The sequence below is a fragment of the Epinephelus fuscoguttatus genome, linkage group LG21 (assembly GCF_011397635.1).
Source record: "Epinephelus fuscoguttatus linkage group LG21, E.fuscoguttatus.final_Chr_v1".
NCBI lineage: Eukaryota > Metazoa > Chordata > Actinopteri > Perciformes > Serranidae > Epinephelus > Epinephelus fuscoguttatus.
The window spans coordinates 12473024-12492194 of NC_064772.1; the positions used below are offsets into that span (position 1 = coordinate 12473024).

Sequence of the window (19171 nt, forward strand, 5' to 3'; positions counted from 1 at the left end):
TACTGTCAGGATATAGTGACAATTCAAGGAAATATGATAAAAGTTGTTTTTCTTATCTTTACCTACTGAACCTTTAATCAGTTTTTGATTTGTTCAAAAATTAAATAATTGTTACAAGCAGCCCAAAATTAAACTAACCAACAGTATATAAAATACTTAAATTAGCTCCGTCGCTACAGCAGTAACACTCAGGAAGCCCAATTTTTGAGTACTTTCATTTATAATTCACTCTGATGGACTGTCTGCAGAGACTGTTTGGAGAAGACTTTGGAGAGTAGAAATCACATTGACTTTACATAACAGACATGTGAATGTACATTTCTACTGTTCTAGCCAGGCATCCATTTGTTTCCATTAATGTCACACTCTCACAGGTTGCCAAATGTGTTATCCATCACAGTGAATATCACATCTGCACACATTTTGGATGAAGATACAATATTGTTATGACTTTTCAACTTCTCAACTCTACACTCTTCATGGTAGTTGTATCATGTAAATTGTAAGATCCAGCATTTTTGGAGCTTATTGGAGACTAAATGCATATCAGAATATCTCTGCCTCCGCTCCATCAGTTCTGACCATTCTCTCTTTACACCCTTTATAGTGCAACGCTGTATCTCTTGAGTGTCCCTTTAAAAAACTAAAACTTGCAAACACACTGGTATGGCCCTTTAGTAATGCAAGGAGGCTCAGATGGAAATACAGCACGGGCTCTTGAGTTTGTGTTTGAACAGAGTTAAAGGAAGAGTTCAACATTTTGTGAATTCACTTTGTTGCCGGGATTTAAAGATGAAGATCGATAGCCGTCTCATATCTGTGTCTGTTGATCATGATCTGTGTTGGGCTCAACAAAACAGGTAATTTATTACTCTTTGCTCTTTTCAAAAGTAATATCAATACTTTACTTAATTTTACTCCCTGCCAACAGTAATTTGTTGGGGGGTCCTCTGTTGCTTGTGATTGTATTTTAACAAGGCTCTGTCTTTAAGACAGAGAGTGAATAACGGAGATCAGCAACATTTCATCCATTACACATCCAGACACAAGCATCATTAGCTCTTTTCTCTTGTTGCCTGCAGCTTTCAATTATTAAAATCCAGTTTTGGTTGTTCAGCCTTGTAGGACTACAGCCGTCCTCCACAGCCAAGGAGGGCTCAGCTTTGGTGGGGTGTATTTCCTGGACCTTTGTGTCGTTAAGCTATCGTAGTAGGTGTCTCAGGACATTTGAAGTTGTGTTTTTCACAGAGGAAAGAGTCTTGGTGCCACTACCTGGAACAGCAATGTTCTTATCATCTTTTGTCCCAAAAACATCAAAGAAATGTGAATATTTCCAGCCACTGAATGCTTCTATCTTCCAAGCTAGCTTGCTGCTTTGTGACATGCATCCATGATGATTGCAAAAATGAATCCGGGGATGTGACTGATATTTGGATTTTAAATCAGTAGGGAGGGTGACGACAAAAGTAAGGCTCTAACAATATATTTGTAACTGTATTATTTATTGATGATATTGTGTTACTGGGTAAAGTAGTTTTACTGTAATGAATTACTACCCAACACTGATCATGAAACTACAGCCAGGAGACAATTAGCTTAGCGTAGCATAAAGACCGGAAGCAAGCAGAAACAGGCAGCCTTAAACAGAAGAGTGTATGATCAAACAAACAAGTTAGATCATATTAGTGGACTTTAAAAGGTGCTGGTAGAATTTTATAATGTAGGCCTATAATGTGTCATGTTCGATAGGGCAAGGCTTCCACCTGTTTCCAGCCTTTATGCTAAGCTAAGCTAAGCTAATTCCAGCTCCAGCTTCACAGATATGATATCGGATTCAGTCTTCCCATTTTACTCTTGGCAAGAAAGCAAAAAACTTATTCCATAAAATGTCAAACTATGATTGAATTTCAAATTTAGGGTGAAATATTGGTCTAACCTTTGGTTGGAATGTCAGAAGATGATTGCCGACAGCACGCTAAGCATAAGACAGTAAACAACCCCAGCCAAAGCAACATTACAGGGATACAAATCTGAGCAAACATGCCGCGAATGAGGCGATTTTCTTCCAGAACTTTAAACAGTAACCTCAAGAAAAAATAAAAACCCAGCGTCCTCTGTGACACACACCAAACTCCCTCTCTGTACAGCTGTACAATATGAGCATATATACAATACAGTACAGTACAATGCAAAAAAAACACATCAAATCCAAGTGACAGGACGCCAGGAGCAGGCAGCAGGAACATCAAGTTAGCAGGCAGATCTCTGAGCTCTGTGTGTGTGTGTGTGTGTGTGTGTGTGTGTGTGGGTGTGTGCGTGTCCCAATTTTCATAAAGACACAACGCCCTTTTTAGGGACATGATTAAACCAGGAAGTAGTGGTCATAATCAAAACGAGGGTTTTTGAGGAAACAGGAGGTGTACACACACACACACACACACACACGCACACAAACATATGCACACACACACACACACACACACACACACATGCAGAGACTCAGAGACAGAAAATTTGTTTAAAGTGTTGAAAGTATCTCATTGGCTCTTCTCGCTGTCCGTCAGGCTAATTTGAACATCCCGATGGGAGCTCTGCGTCCAGGGGCGGGACATCCTGTCAAGAGGAGAGAGGAGACAGTAGACACAGAAGAGGTAAGACAACACAGGGGAAACACACATAAAAACACACACACACACACACACACACACACACACACGTACAAGAAAGTGAAATCAAACATTTACCAGCAGCTTTCTGTAGCTTCATCTGATGTGTCAATAGTAGATTTTGTGTGCAAACAAGAAGCACATTTGCATCACTTTTCCTCAGTTGGTACATGCTGCATTTTGTATTCCTGTCATATCACACATGCCCAATACAACATACATAGATAATGTAATATATAAGCAATATGAGTGAAAAATTTTCATCTTGTATTTACCCACAAAACACCGTTTTTAATGTGTGCCACCGTGTACTGCTCCTTTATTGTCATCACCATCACCACCTTCACTCACAGCACTTCTGTGTGTCTCCCGATAGCTGAGAGGGATAATAGAGTGCTGCAGGGATGACAGTTTTTTGTAGGCCGACCAGGAATGTAGCCTTGCCTCAACAAAAAGCCACTGGGATTTTCCTACTGGATTCTGCAAACAAACTAAAGTTCATCATAGTTTGTAGTTTCCAGCAAAATAATCTTCACAAATGAAAAAAACTTATATGATTTTTGCCAGAGATAAAATGCTAACATCAGGCTATAAACAAACTACACTACCGTTGCATGACTTCAGCATCACCACAACAACAAGGCTGTAAAGCTGTGATGACATTCTGTAGTCACATTTAGCCACTTGTTAGCAACCACCTGTTTAAATACACGTAGCTAAAAGCTTAGTCATTCATGAGTAGGGTATTTACTGACATATTTTATTTTGTAGAACAAAACTTTGAAGTCTCTTAAGCATGTGTTAACCACAGACCTTATTTCAGGCATCTAACCAAAAAGCCACTCTACATATCCCAGGCTATTAATTGAAGTTTTACAGTAGATGAGTTTCTGTGTTCAGCGTGATAAGTCTAGTCTCATTTAGCCACTTGCTAGCAACTTTTTGTACAGGCTTCAAATTCACAAGTGGGGTATTTCCAGACATATTTTATGTTGTAAAACTAAACCTGAAAATCTCTTATGTTTGTATTAACCACACACCTTATTTCAGGCACCTCTCCAAAAATTTAAAAAAAAAAAAAAAAAAAAATACAGTGAGTCTGAGGCGAGCAACTGGAAGTGCAAAAAAACACTAACTAGGGCTGCCCCCTAATAGTCGACCAAACCAGAAAGGTTTTTAGTCTGTGAGATTTTATTGGTTCTTTAGTCGCAGAAAAACAGACAAAAAAAAAGAATGAAAGAAAAAAGAAAACATGAAACTCTATAAGGAGCTGTACCTCGTCAAAATAAATCAAAACCTATATGAGTGGACCATGTGAGAATTTAATTTGAAAGGACAGACACAGGAAGAGGCCACGCTCAGTAGTCAGACAGGAGTCATGTTACAAACCAATTACAGTTGACAGATATCTTTTCCTTCTTCCGTAAATACCAGTCTGTGATAAATATGGAAAATCTTTTTAGTGCAGGATTGCCCAAAGCTTTCCCATGGACGATAGGCCTATACACTTATAAACAGCACCTGGAAGAAGATCAGCTCCTATTTCAGAAAGTGAAATTAGTGAAAACTCTGAGTATGTTAAGCCTGAGATGAGGGAAACTCTTGAATTTTACGCCTCCACTTTCCAGTTCAGTGTAACCCTGAGTTAGTAACTATGGCAACATACTCCATGAAGCAAACCTGCTGGCCGGCTGATCCCAACTGAGCGTGTAGTAGGAAGGAGAAACATGGCGTGTTGAATAAAGTTGTGGGCGATAAGGCACAAATTATTCAGAGGCTGTCGCGTTAGGAGATGTTGATTAGACCTTGTTTGGTTGTCTTTATCATTCCCGGTGGAGTGTCTATGAAAGATACCGTTTCACCTCACTGTATCATTTATCTTCACAATCTGTTCCACCCAGATATATCAAATATTACACATCGTGGATTTGCATCATCATCGGAGCAAATTTTATGCAATGCCTTTCGGCAATGGCAGTTTTCTTTATAACATCAGAGACACTGAACACATCAGCAAGGCAGCCATCTGTCGGGCCATAAGAAAAGGGACCCTGGCTCTGAAAAGACTTTTGCCTGTTTTTGTGGTTCTTTCCTGGGTGTAAATGAGAAAGGATCATCAAAGAGGAATTCCACAGAACTGCAGGGCTGTCAATATTAATAAGAAATTAATCTACATGGATACGTAATGCAATAATTTATGAAAAATTTTCATATATTTGTAACCCTCTTTTCTTGATTGTTGGTGTTCCCCAGTCTTTCTGGGCTGTGGGCAATACGCAGGCTACAACATTTGTTTCTTCCTCTTTGTTAATTTTTAAATTTCTACCAACACGGCAGGACAATACCAACACATTGAAACTTAGGGTACGGCCTCAGTACGTGTCCCCACAAAACAGGGGCAGGTAGTAACCATAAGAATAAAGGAGATTACGTGATCAGAAGTCATTTCACAGCAATTCAGCAGTTCAGTTAACTCCAGACGGTTAACGACGCGGCATGAGTATGGCCACCTAATTAACACAGCTGGTACCTTCAGATATCACGCAAGCTACTTCATAACATGTCGGTGAGGAAATCCAAAGTGTGGAATCATTTTGAGAAGGTGAAGGAAGAACCCAAGGTGATATGTAAACTCTGCAGGCAAACATTTGCCTATCATTCGTGGACTAAAAACATGACACATCATCTGAAACATGGAAGTAACTGATAGTGTAATTAACAGGCGACTAGGAAAATTATTAGTGGGGATGGCCTCTACTGCTAACTGCTAACTCATTCTAACTCATCTCCAGGTTTTAGGTTTTAGGACTCGTTTCTGCATCCTGATACTGTCCTATACAGACACAGAGAGAAGTAAATAAAATAGGGATAAAGGTTTTGTTTTGTTTTTTGTTTTTTTAAAAAAAGGAGGTGAAAAGTGTTGGCTTCTTAGCCACAACATTGAGGACCAGTGGGAAAGAGCTGGTAAGTTTAGCTTTAGCATAGGCTAGCTAATGCTACCTCACCAGCTAGCTTTAACTTTCCTGCTTTTTAGCTAACCTTTTCATAGGTCAATTGCAAAATTTTCACCATATCTTCCCCAAACTTAAAAACTAACATGGCATAATAATATTGTGTAAGATAAAATAAATGTCAAAAAGACAGTTTCAATTGTTTTTTATTCCATTTGGAGTGAATTTGTAGTTACTAGATTTTAGATTTTTAAGGGGCCGATCAGACCTACAGGTGGCGCTAGAAACGCGGACGCTTTAAAGACAATTGAAATGCCTGAAACGCCCTTTCAATGAGCAAAACAGTGCAGCAGTAGCGCTAGCAGGTAGGTACAGGCAGTGAGAAGGAACGTAAGGTATGTGGAGCATCTTGTTGATAATGTTAAATTGAATAAACCCCAAATCTACTGTTTGGACAAAGTACTGTGAATATTTTTAAGGGGTCAAGGGAGAATTCCTGTATACCAACATGCACATGACAGAGTGTATTATACAGTATTCTTCAGTGAGATTGTTGGATTTGAAGAACAATGAAGCTGTTGACTAATTTAATCAGGTTATCCCAAAATAATAATACTTCTGTTGTATAATTATTTTATCAGGCTCATTCACCAGACCCGCCCTGCGCCGCCGCCGAGACGCCAGAGGAGAAGAAGACGTTGCCCGGTGCGGTTAAACTGCCGGGTCCTGCCGTTAATCTGTCAGAGCTGCAGAACGTCAAGAGCGAACTACGATGGGTTACCAAAGATTAACATGTAGGTGGTCAGAAAATCCTCCTCCTTAGTGTTTTGGGATGCCACACACCGCTAATGTGTACAGATAATAATTAAAAACATCAAACAGTTCATACATTTAAATATTATTTTTTCTCTCTTTATGACCTTGTCAAAAACCTGATATGTAAAAACTACTGAAGTGGTAAGCCTCCCCTGGCTATAAGCTGGGCTTTGGTGAAAGTAACAAAATGCAGAAATGACCATATTACATCAAATAAAAAAATTGTTTCTTATTTTATAATTATTTATAAGTCATTCACAGATACATGTATGCTGTTCTACATAGAGACTTTACCTATGTTTAGTGTAAAAAAAAATCTAAATAGACTTATTAAAGATTTGCGAGTAGTACTACATAATACTTTGAAAGTATAGATTGCAGCCCACAGGTTAGAATGTATCTTGTACACTGTAACTACTTTTTAAATTACCCAGTAGACTGTAGGTGTAGGTGCCAGTAGACTTTAGCCTTGTAACCTTTATGTCTTTACAAAATGTGTTTAAAAATACTTCATAATAAGCATTATTATAAATGGGATGAACAAGAGACCACTTTATTTTACAGCCCAGTTGTTAGAAATTTTACTGACCGATGCGTTTTGGCTTGTGGCCTTCATCAGGGTCATCGGCCACAAGCCGAAACGCGTCGGTCAATAAAGTTTCTTTCCATACCACAAGTGTTGCTGGAGCTTTTTTGACATTCTTCAGTGTTTCCTCACTCTCCATGCACCTTGTGAATCGGTGAAGTTGTGCCAGAAACCACTTTCTACCTCACAGCCCAGTTGTTACTCATCAGACTAAAAACATAAACCTATAAAACTAAAAAAAATGTTTTAATGTTAATAATATTAATAATGTCTCAGCAACACTTCTAAGCTAAAGTTTTGCCTAATGTTTTGTTCCTCAGCACCAACAATAATAGGAATGAATAAATAAATAAAACTAAATTATAAAAGGTTAAACATTTTAAACATTTTAAAAAATCCACAACTTTAAAATAACTTAAGAGTATAAATAATTTTATTTCAGTATCAACACTGTTAACCCATTGTTGCTGTCTTGTTGTTGATACTGCCACAGTGCCCTGTAATCATTTAGTCCCTCTTAAATAGTTCTTATTACCTCTAGATATGTCCTAACCTAGTCTCATTCACTTGTGCTTACATAAAAGTACCTAAAAAGTATTTTGGTGATACCCTAAATAATATATTGTACACTTCATAGTTATGTGTATATCATTTAAAGCCTTTAGATTAAAACTGTATTTAACCATTTTGTTTTACAGCAGAAGTCTCTGAGACCCCATAGAGTTAACAGAAGTGGACTTTGAAACATCCCATCAGTTCAAAATCATGTTAAAAGCAATACTCATGAAGTTATCTATTTTGATTATTAATTAAGTCATTAAGTATTAAAATAATAAAACAAATGTTAAGTGTTTTTTTAGCTACAAGGTACCCCAAAATATGGGTTCAAAGATGAAGAATTTAAAACCAAAGGTATAAATTTAATGTTTCAGTTGTTTATATACTTTTTAAAGTTTGAAAACATGAATATTTGCACCTTCACAGAAGCAGGATTTCATCAGGAGCTGCTACAGGTGTGCCCAGTCAACAGGTCATTTGTGTATCTATTGTCATCATTATTTGGATACATCGAATGTCCCACTGATGCCTCACGCTAACGGCCTGCTTGGAATTATTTGCCGCAGCCCTTTTCAGTGTTGTGCAGTGCAGATATGGTGGAGCCAAAGAGGAAAATGCAAATCAGAACCAAACCATGGTGTGGGCTCACAAAGATGTGTTCACAAACTTTGTGAATGATGCAAATCCAGTTCATGAAAACAGTAGATAACTATCTAATGCCACAACAACACGCCACACATGCAGATACTGAAGTATTCTGACCAATACCACACTGATTGTCTTGCACTCAAAATGCTACTCAAGTCACTTGTTCTGAACCTGGGGGTCATGACCCCCACTAGGGGTCCCTGAAGTATTCTAGATTTTAAGGGATGTGAGGAATCTTTTCCTAAAAATATACAGTAGCCCTTTATCTTTGCATTCATTTCTCTGAGGTAAACTAATTTGAATTATTATTTTTAAAGTTTAGATTATTATTCAAGATATAAACTTCAAAATAATGTCACAGTATAAGGACACAGTGAAGACCTGAACACACTCTGAATAGCCTCCCCCTGCATTAGAAAAGTGCGCAGCCAGCTAATAGAACAGAAACCAGGCGTCAGAGAGAAGAAAACAGTTACTGCAGTTATTGTATTCACTAAATAAGTGATTTGTACAGTTTATCAGTTGTTCTGTACTGTTATTCTGCACTGAGTATTATATGAAATATCGGTAAAATATTTCACTTAGTTTGGGTTTGTCAGTTTACTCAATTCTTGAAAAGGGGTCCCTTAAACAAAAACACTGGGGACCACTGACTCCAATAAGTAAAGTGTGTAGTATGTATATATTATATCAGGGCTGTGGGTTATGATTCATTATAAATCTAGAGCCACAACAATAAATCGATGAGTCATTTGTCAGAAATTTAATGTGCACCCTCTACTTGCTCAATCGTTTTAGTCAGTTTTTGAAGCGGAAATGTTATATATTTGGTGAGTTTAGCTTCTCAAATGTTTTTCTTTTTCATATATGACAGAAGACTGAATGAATTTGTGGTTTGGACTGATAAAGGAATGAAACAAGCTATCAAAATAGATCATCTTGGGCTGTGGGTGACTGTATCAAGTACTTTTTTTTTAACCATTTCCTGACAAAAACAACTAATCGATAATGAAAAGAATAATTAGTTACGGCCCCAGATTAATCTGCCAATAGTTTCTATAAATTCATAAATTGTTTGCTTTGTAAACATCAGAAACAACAGTGACAAATGCGATCACATTTTACTGTTTACTGTCATTTAAGACAAAAAAAGAAGCAAATCTTCACATTTGTGAAGCTCAAACCATTAAAGTTTTGCTATTTTTCATTAAGAATAATCTTCTAATCATACTCAACTAATCAATTAATCAACTTATCAATTCAGATGTAATGCTCTTATACTGCTGGGTAGTTTAATCTTTTACAATGCGTCCCCATTTAAAAGCTCTTCATATGTTGTGTTTGTAAAATCCAGTAAAAAGTAAAATATTTTACTCTGAAATGAAGTACATCAATCTTTTTCTTAAGTACCTCACAGACATACTGTTAAAACTAGATTACCTAGTCTACATGTCTACAGTTTCCACAACTGCTTATCTTGGGCAGGTTGATCAGGTACACAGATGAATACATTCACCTGAAACAGGCAATTGGTAGTTTTAAACCCACCTAATCAGCATGCCATTGCAATGTGGGAGGAAACAAACCAGACACTGGGAGGACATGCAAACCATTGAGCAAGTCAAATTATATCTGTAGTTGCTTGATAAATAACATCTCCTCAAATTAGGTACTTGCAAAAAATCTTTTTCAGTGCTCTAAAAATCACAAGGCACACTATTAATTCCATAAAAGCTGGACAAATTAATCAAAACTGTCTGCTTGATAAGTGAGAAAATCATTTTTACTTACATAAATATGAAGAAATGTTTTACCTCTGCATATTAAATGATTTTAAACAGATACTTGACATTTTATGGGAGATATCTAAAGCTTTTAGCAGTTTTTACATCCTTACCTAACAAGACATTAAACTATTGGTCATCATGTCTCTGTAACAGTATAATAAATGCCGAGATTCAGCTCCTCAGTGTACCTCGTCTCCACGAAAATACTTGCAGTGGCCAGAGCTCGCCACAGGGGGTCACTGTGGGCCATGCAGTCTTTGTTTGGGTCAAGCAGCGTGTGTTGATGCCTCTGTGTGTGGGCAGGAAGGGTTGAGTCAGGCTCTATATTTACACTTTACAGGAGTGTGTGTGTGTTTTAGAAAAAGTGTGTGAGCACTGAGGGGCAGTCTGTGCTGCGACTTTCTCAGCGGGACACAGAAACCACAATATCCAAACACTGTGGCTGTTCTGCCCTGCCCAAACCATGTGGGTGTGCTGTGTAGGAGATAAATGAGAAGCTGGTTCAAGTTTTAGTTCTAAACATGTTTCTGTGAGGCAGAAAAAAAATAATGCTGCATGGTATTTGTGAGCAGGTTCACAGTGTGCATTTACACTGGGAAAATGATATTATTATTGAAAATAACAGCAGCAGTGTACTGCATCTGCCTGATTTCTCAGTGTGCTTTTGATGGACACTATTTGAACCACGATGCAATGCAAAAAGGAAATAGGGGAGCTACTCGCAACTGCAAAAATCACTTGTAATATGAAAAGGAAAGCAGAAAATGAAGTGGTAAATATCAGAAAAACCACTGGCTTTGACTTTGGAAAGTTTGACTTTGGTGTTATTCCAAGGTTGCAGTTTGATTGACGTCTGTCAGATCTTGTCTAGTGAGCTGCATGGCCAAAAGTATGTAAGATGAATAAATAAAACAGGGAGCAAATCCCTGCAATCCCCAAGCAAAGTTAAAGGCTGCACAAGTTAATTTGAGCCACGTTTGGAGACTTAACATGCAGCTAAAGCAACCCACGCCACAGTTGTGTGTGGGGATGGGTCTGCTGATAATAACTAGTCTGCTGGGGACCATGAGGGACTCGAGCAGTCAAGGATTAATTTGCTGCTATGTCCTCCACACTTCTAGTTTCAGGCTTTCCGCTACATTTTGCATCCTGGCTACCAGGAATCACTCCAATTCAGCCACAAGAGCATTAGTGAGGTCCAACACTAATGTTGGGTTCATCCCAGTGGTGTGATGGGGTTGAGGTCAGGGCTCCCTGCAGGCCAGTTAATTTCCTCCACACCAAACTGGGAAAAAATAAAAAAAATTCTTTTGTGGCCCTGGCTTTGTGCTCTGGGGCATCATCATTTTTTAAACAAGACAGGGTCAAACCCTAACTGTCTCTACAAAATTAGAAGCAAAATATTGTCTGAAATATCACTGTATGTTGTAGCATTAAGACTTTCCTTCATTGGAACACAGAGGTCCAACCCAAACTTTGAAAAATAGCCACAGACCATGAGTACAGTACAAGAACAGGAGTGTCCGCTTAGTTTTAGCCAAATAATATATCACTTTATGTGGGTACAAAATGAAAAAGTACATTGATTACTTGTACAGTAACTGCAACAAGTGTATTCGTATGCACAGTTTGCTACTAGTATGCAGTACACAGCTGAAGTTTGAGCTAAAAATCTGACATTGAACCCACTCTAATAAAACAAACAAAAAGAAAAAACAGATATAAAAGAGCGAGGAATGTCTTGTTTATTAGACGGTCTTAGTTACATAGCTGCAGGCTAGTATAACCACTTCAAATCTGAGGGGTCAGCTAAGCTAACACAAACATAATTTAGCAAGGGACTGCATCATTTTAAAGCTGTCAAAGAGTCAAAGGCTTCATATTATTAGCTTTCTCTCAGTCAGCCTGTTTTCATCTTAACCAGCAGAGCTGTAGCTCTTTGCCTTCATTCACTGAACTTCAGGCCTGAAGACCTGCACTGCCTCCTGAGAAATCTTTGTACTGCTGCAATTCCACTGCTTGGTACAGCACAATTATATTATTGTATATCCATCAGCAAAAACTGTGGGTCCTTCCTGGTACTCTGTCTGATACCACCTCGGTCAAAGTTTCAAGCGAGATGAGTGGATACTAGAGGGTGGAGTTAAATCACTGCAGACCAGTAATTCGTCAGAGAGAGCTGTCACTCGAATTGTCATTTGCGCAACACGGGACACCATGCACAACCTGCCATTTTTAAATAGCGAAGTTACCGTCAATAGCAGCCACAATTTTTTATTCACTCATACACTAACATACACTATGTAGTAAACTAGGCTGTACCCTGTACTATGCCGTACACTACGTAGTATACTACGTACACTATGCCATACACTATGTAGACTATGTCCTACACTACGTACACTATGTCCTACACTATGTACACTATGTCCTATACTGCACAGACTATGTCCTACACTACGTACACTATGTCCTACACTATGTACACTATGTCCTATACTGCACAGACTATGTCCTACACTACGTAGACTACGTCCTACACTACATAGACTATGTCCTACACTATGTACACTACGTCCTACACTACATACACTATGTCCTACACTATGTACACTATGTCCTACATTGCACAGACTATGTCCTACACTACGTAGACTACGTCCTACACTACGTAGACTATGTTCTACACTATATACACTATGTCCTACACTATGTACACTATGTCCTACATTGCACAGACTATGTCCTACACTACGTACACAATGTCTTACACTACGCAGACTATGTCCTACACTACATAGACTACATCCTACACTACGTAGACTACGTCCTTCACTACGTACACTACAGTGGTGGAAAAAAGTTTTCGGACATCCCATGCATTTGTGAAATATTGCATTAAGAATCACTCTTAGGTCTTCAAGTGCAATTTCTTTTAGTACAGTCACAGCCAAAATACTAAATAAATCCTACAAAAGCCATTAAAAACTTAAAATTGATTGGTTCCAGAAAAATACATAAGAAATTTTGAGTATTGGGTCATTTTGGTACCAGTGATGAAGGTCGTTCTTTTTATTAAAAGACACATTTTTTGTTGCCAAGCTTCGTGTCTACATAAAGCCAGCACATTTGAAAGTTCTTCAGACACAAAAATGGCTAAAACAAGGAACCTAACGCAGGAAACACGCCTGAAGATAAAGATTCTCAGCCAGGAAGGGTACAGCTGCCGCCAGATAGCCAGGAAGTGCAGATGCAGTCCTTCAGCAGTTGGATACACTCTGCAGAAATACAGACGAACCAACAGCTTGGAAGACGAACCAAGATCTGGGCATCCAAGGGTTTTGTTCAGCAAGAAATGACCGCATCCTGATCCGCATGTGCAGGCAAAACCGCCGAATGACATCACAGGAGCTTCAGCAGCAGTGGTCAAACCAAACTGGTGTCCAGTGTTCCACCCGCACTGTACGTGGCCGACTTTTAGATCATGGCTTAAGGTCCTACAAGGCTATCAAGAAGCCCCTGATCAATGAGAGAAAGAGGTTAGCCAGCGTCGTTGGGCCCAGGCACACAAGAACTGGACAGCCAGGAATTGGAAGAAGATTTTGTGGTCAGATGAGTCCAGTTTCCAGCTTTATCTTCCTCCTACTAATGTGAGAAGTGCAGATGCAGGCCAGGCGAAGCATTATCTCCAGCATGTACAGTACCTACTGTCAAGCATGGTGGAGGCAGTATCATGGTTTGGGGATGCATGAGTGCTGCTGGTGTTGGTCATCTCACTGTCTGTGATGGCACATTGAACTCTACCAAGTATTGTACCATTCTTGAAACCCACATGCTCCCTTCTGCGCGTGCACTGTTCCGTTGAGGTAAAAACTGGATGTTTCAACAAGGTAATGCCCCTTGCCACACATCCAAGGCCAGTAGAACTTGGCTGCAGGAGCACAGTATCCAGGTCTTAGAGTGGCCAGCTCAATCCCTGGACATGAGCCCCATTGAAAATCTGTGGTGGATTATCAAAAGGTCTGTTTCAAAGCATAAACCAAAGAATTTAGAAGAATTAAAAGCAGTAATTCAAGAAGAATGGGACAAGATTACCCCTCAACAGTGTGAAAGGCTCGTGGGGAACATGCCAGCCAGGATTAGAGCTCTACTACGTGCCAGTGGCAGGACTACTAAATATTAATTTGATGATGTGATGGTTTATTTATTTTTTGTTCAGTTTTGAACACATTCTGTTCTTTGTTGACTTTGATACCGACAATGTTGAGAACTGACATATTGAAACTGTCAAGAATTTAGTTTTGTTAGTTTTTCTTGTAAACAATAAACAAAAAAATATAATTTGTATTTGTTTGTATCTGTCTAATGCAGCCACACCTTTTGAAACACAAAAAAGATTTTTCCACAAATATTTGAGATTGTGTAAAATTTTAAGGGTGTCCGAAAACTTTTTTCCATCACTGTATGTCCTACACTACGTAGACTATGTCCTACACTACGTACACATTGTCTTACACTACGGAGACTATGTCCTACACTACGTAGACTACGTGCTACACTACGTAGACTATGTCCTACACTACGTAGACTACGTCCTACACTACGTAGACTATGTCCTACACTATGTACACTATGTCCTACACTGCACAGACTGTCCTACACTACGTAGACTATGTCCTACACTACGTACACAATGTCTTACACTACGTAGACTATGTCCTACACTATGTATGTACACAATGTCCTACACTATGTAGACTATTTCCTACACTACGTACACTATGTCCTACACTACGTACACTACATTGTACACTACCATACACTATGCTGTACACTACATATACTATGCCATAGACTATATATACTATGCCCTGCACTACATGCACGATATCATGATAATATGCTATGATTATCAGCGGAGAATTCCGACTTGGTAGCAAAAGGGAGTCAAGTCAAGTCGAGTCGAGCTGTACCATGCAGAGGAAGTCAGGCATGTGACTAAAACTTGAGTCTTCCAGATGGAAATAAACAGGCAGTGAGGGGAGATCAAGACAGACAAAAACAGAAATGGAAAAAGGTCAAGAGAAAGATAAGTGCAGGGAGAAAGCAGGTGATAGATCAACCAGATCTTATGTGGAAGCCTGCATCAGTGAATGCAGTGACCTGGCCTTCTCCTTGTCGTCCTGGCCCTTCCTGCTGTCTCTCAGGGGTCAGCAGCTCTGAGACCTGCCGATAGCAGACAGTGAAAATCCCTCACAGTGTCTTTATCTGTCTCTTTCCTCCAGGATCCCCAGCCAGGCGAAGAGGAAGGCAGATAATCTTCATAGACACAGACTTGCCCACTGCCACCGAAGACTAAGCAAACTACAAACTAATCCCAACATGTTCAGAAAAAATAAAAGCTTTGTGTGAAGCCAACGTCTGCAGAAAATGTTCAGCATTTAACCAAAACCACTAAGAAGCAGCCATCCACAAACTCTCTTTCTATCAGTACGATAAGAGGTTAAAGCACTACAAATATTTACATTTATCTTATCATGTCAGATTGTTTTGTCACTAAATCCAAACTCAAATCATAATTTGTACAAAAAGTTAATCACTGTTCATATAAAGCGAGATTTTCTGGCTTGTTTCTGCTGCAGATAAAACTCCAATTTGCTTGGACTTTTAGGAGTAAGTGAGTTATAATGCAATAACAACTTATTCTTTGCTTTTTTTTTAGTTTTTGGAGTATTTCAAAGTCTGAGTTAGCTGGTTAAGTAGGAGATTTGTTGACGTACATTTAAGGAATTCACTTGACGAACACTCTGTGATGACAATTATTTTACATACTGTCAAAATTCCAAATATACACCACTGATTTATACAGATGCTTTCTATTAAATTATTCATTTCTAAATGTAACAATGTAACAATTTACAATGATGCAATGGGATTTAAGTTCAGTTGTACTACTTTGTTTGGGAGGGAAAATAATACTGTTTTTCTTGTTTTATTGTTATGATTCCCAAAATCTTATCTTCAGGAAAATGTTGCAATAAATCAAGATGGTTCTAAAAATCCAGTGTTTTATTTATTACTGGCTATATCTGCTATTACAGTGAAGGAGAATAGTGGTCAAATATTATTATACTCTGTCTTTTTTGTGTTTTCCTCAATCACTGTGGAAAACAGGCTTTCTGTTATCAGAATTTTGTAACATTTTTAGCCATGCTAGCACCGTGGCTCCATGGATGGACATCTCGGATGGTCCGCCACCTGGTCCAGACTGAAATATCTCATCAGCTATTTGATGTATTGCCATGGAATTTAGGACAGATATTAAAGGTTCCCAAAGGATGAGTCTTACTAACTTTGGTGATCCCCAGGCTTTTGCTCTAGCGACACCAGCAGGTCAAATTCTTCACCTGTCTAGTGAAGTTTTTAACATATGCACACATATATCCACAGATATTCATTAACTTTTCATGCATAAGGTCAAATTCTCAATACATGCTCTAGAGTGCTGCAGAAATGAGTCCTAAAACACGAAAATAAGTTAACATTTTTGCACTTTCAGTTCCCTCATCTTTAAGTCAATGATTTTTTTTTAATTGGGTTTTTGGTTAGATGTCTGAAATAAGGTCTGTGGTTAACACAAGCTTAACTGATGTTCACATTTTGCTCTATGACAAGAACAGGTCAGTAAATACCCCACTCTAAATTTTGAAGCTTTTATGTGTCTTAAAAAAGGCAGTTGCCAACAGGTGGCGAAATGAGACTACAGAGGCTGTATGAGACATCAAACGTCATCATGCCTAACACTGCCTTTACACTTGTGGTGTTGATGCTGAAGAGGAAGCAGTCCCCCATAAGGATGCAGGTTGGGGTGGTGGATAGGTCACAAAACATAGGACTTTTCCCCAGGAGATTAGTGTTTGGAACTGTGTGAACTTTAAGTGAAGTCATTTTAAGGTATGTTGTCACTATGCGAAAAATTGAATTTCCCCTCGGGGATTAATAAAGTATATAAAATTAAATTTAAAAAAAAACAACTGATGGCGATACGTTGTAGCTTTTTGTTGCTGGCAATTGCATTTACACCTCAAAAAAAAAAAAAAAAAGTGTTGTTCGTTTATTAAGATTATCTTGCTGAACAAAAGTTTTAAGTATCATAAACTTTGGTTTCCCGCAGGTTTTATTTTCTGTAATAATCAAAATTCCAATGTAGAATCCCATTGTGTTTTTGTCAAGGGAACCAGGGGGAAGCTAACTTCTGGGTTGGCCTACAAAAATCTATCATCCCTGCACCACTCTATACTCTGTTTCAGAACAAATACCTGCAAAATGAACAACATTCTGCCTCAGCTTTACTTTTTTTGGTGCTTATTTGCAAGTCTTAGCACGTAAACATGCTAAACTAACTTGGTGAACATATTAAAAAAATCAGCAGCATGTTAGCATTATCATTTTGAACATGTTTGCATGCTGACTCTTAGTCTTGTTTCCTTGTCATTAAAAAAGAAAATGTCTTGCTGATGAAGTTGACAGCTGTATCAGCTAACAAAGACACCCCGAGCAAGGCGACAGGACGTGACAGTAAAGTTTTTAAGGTGACATATTTAAAGGGGATTATTTCATGGCAGAGACGTCCTCTTTTGCCTGTGGGTGTAAGGAGACTGACAGTAAACAGAGCGTGACATAATGCATGCACTGATTTAAAAAAAAATACATTCAGGCAAAATTAAATACCCTGAAAACTCTGACAAAAGCAAATTAAAACTCCGTGTTTTCTGTGATGGAAGATGTGGCCTAGAGAGTCTTTCAGAGTCAGGTTTTCACATTAAAAAATAAGCCCTGATATTTCTAGTTGTAATATCCTTGTATTATGTGCATATGTAATGGGTATTACGTGGGAGTCAGGGGCATCTTTGTGCGCAGATTCACTTTGATCCTCCAAATCCGACTGTTTCATGAAGGAATGCTGCATGGACAGAACACACACACATGCCATCGAGCACACCACCAGCCCCCATTACAGCAGATATCCATCATCACATCACATGTTCACGCAGACAAACACACACAGAGCAGCTGTAGCTAAGTTTAGCCTCCATCAGGTCATGGTGGAGAGAGAGACACTGCTGGTGTTTTAACAGCCGTACGAGAGGATCTGACATTGTGTGGGAAAGATTAAAAACACTGTGCAGTTTCAAAAGGCGTGAATCTTGTTTTTTCTCTTTGCGAGCAGCCTGTGCGCTGAATTCTGAACCAACGTTTCAATCAAACGAAAACATATGCAGTGGTGGAAGAAGTACTCAGATCTTACTGTGACAATACTCCACTACAAGTAAGAGTACGGCATTCGAAACCTTACTTTATTAAAAGTATGTATCAGCAAACTGTATTTAAGTTTTACAGCTGTAGATGTTTCAGACTGTGCTAATCTCAACTCCTTTATATATTGGTAGGTATAATGCATCATATTCTATAAGACCATCATATGGTTGTAGCATGGCCGTCCTGTGAGGACCACATATCTCTAAAAAGTCACCTTCTAAATGTGTCAGAGACGGCCATTTTCAGCTTTGTGACGATGCAGTTTATCAACTGATCCAAGAGGGTTTTTAAAGAATTTATTCAGCTAAAAGGTCCATTATGTTAGATTTATGGTTGATAATATAAATTTATACATGGATTTTAGATTTAAAATATATTTTAAGAAGAAGAGGTTTTTATTAGTGTACAATCACCTGACAGTAAAGCTCTGTGTCCACAGAGCAGTACGGTACGGCTCAGTTCAGTTCGGTACACTTTTTTTCTGTTTCCACTGTTAGAAGTTGTGGATGGTACCAATGGAACTGTTCTGTACCATTACCATTTTTGGTCACCCCTCTGTTGGGGTACCTAGCACACAGATCTGGTGCTAAAAGGTGGAGCTGTGAACACTGCAGTCTGTTGATTGGTCAGTAGCGGATGATCACTCTGCTCAGGGCTGAGTAGTGGCTGGTTTTGAGTTAGTTAACCACTGTTCATACCGTGGAGAGTTTATTAGTAGACTGTAAAACTGACTGTGAGACTATAAAATGAAAGGACGTTTTGCTGCCTCTCACAGCAGCTGTAGTCTGAGAAAAATAACTTAATTCACTTGGCCGACTGCCGGCAACTTTTAAGGTAATG

At 38.7% G+C, this 19171-nt stretch overlaps 1 protein-coding gene across 2 annotated transcripts in view; it reads left to right on the plus strand.

Annotated features, from left to right (window-relative positions):
- Positions 1–16072, plus strand: part of smpx (small muscle protein X-linked) — a 29811-nt gene extending 13739 nt beyond the window's left edge. For both annotated transcript variants that reach the window (XM_049565011.1, XM_049565012.1), the window contains 3 exons: positions 2565–2651; positions 6259–6411; positions 15298–16072. In XM_049565011.1, the coding sequence (XP_049420968.1) occupies positions 2565–2651; positions 6259–6408 (237 nt within the window). In that variant the 3' untranslated portion in view covers positions 6409–6411; positions 15298–16072. The remainder of the gene's footprint in view (positions 1–2564; positions 2652–6258; positions 6412–15297) is intronic.
- Positions 16073–19171: the final 3099 nt, after the last annotated feature.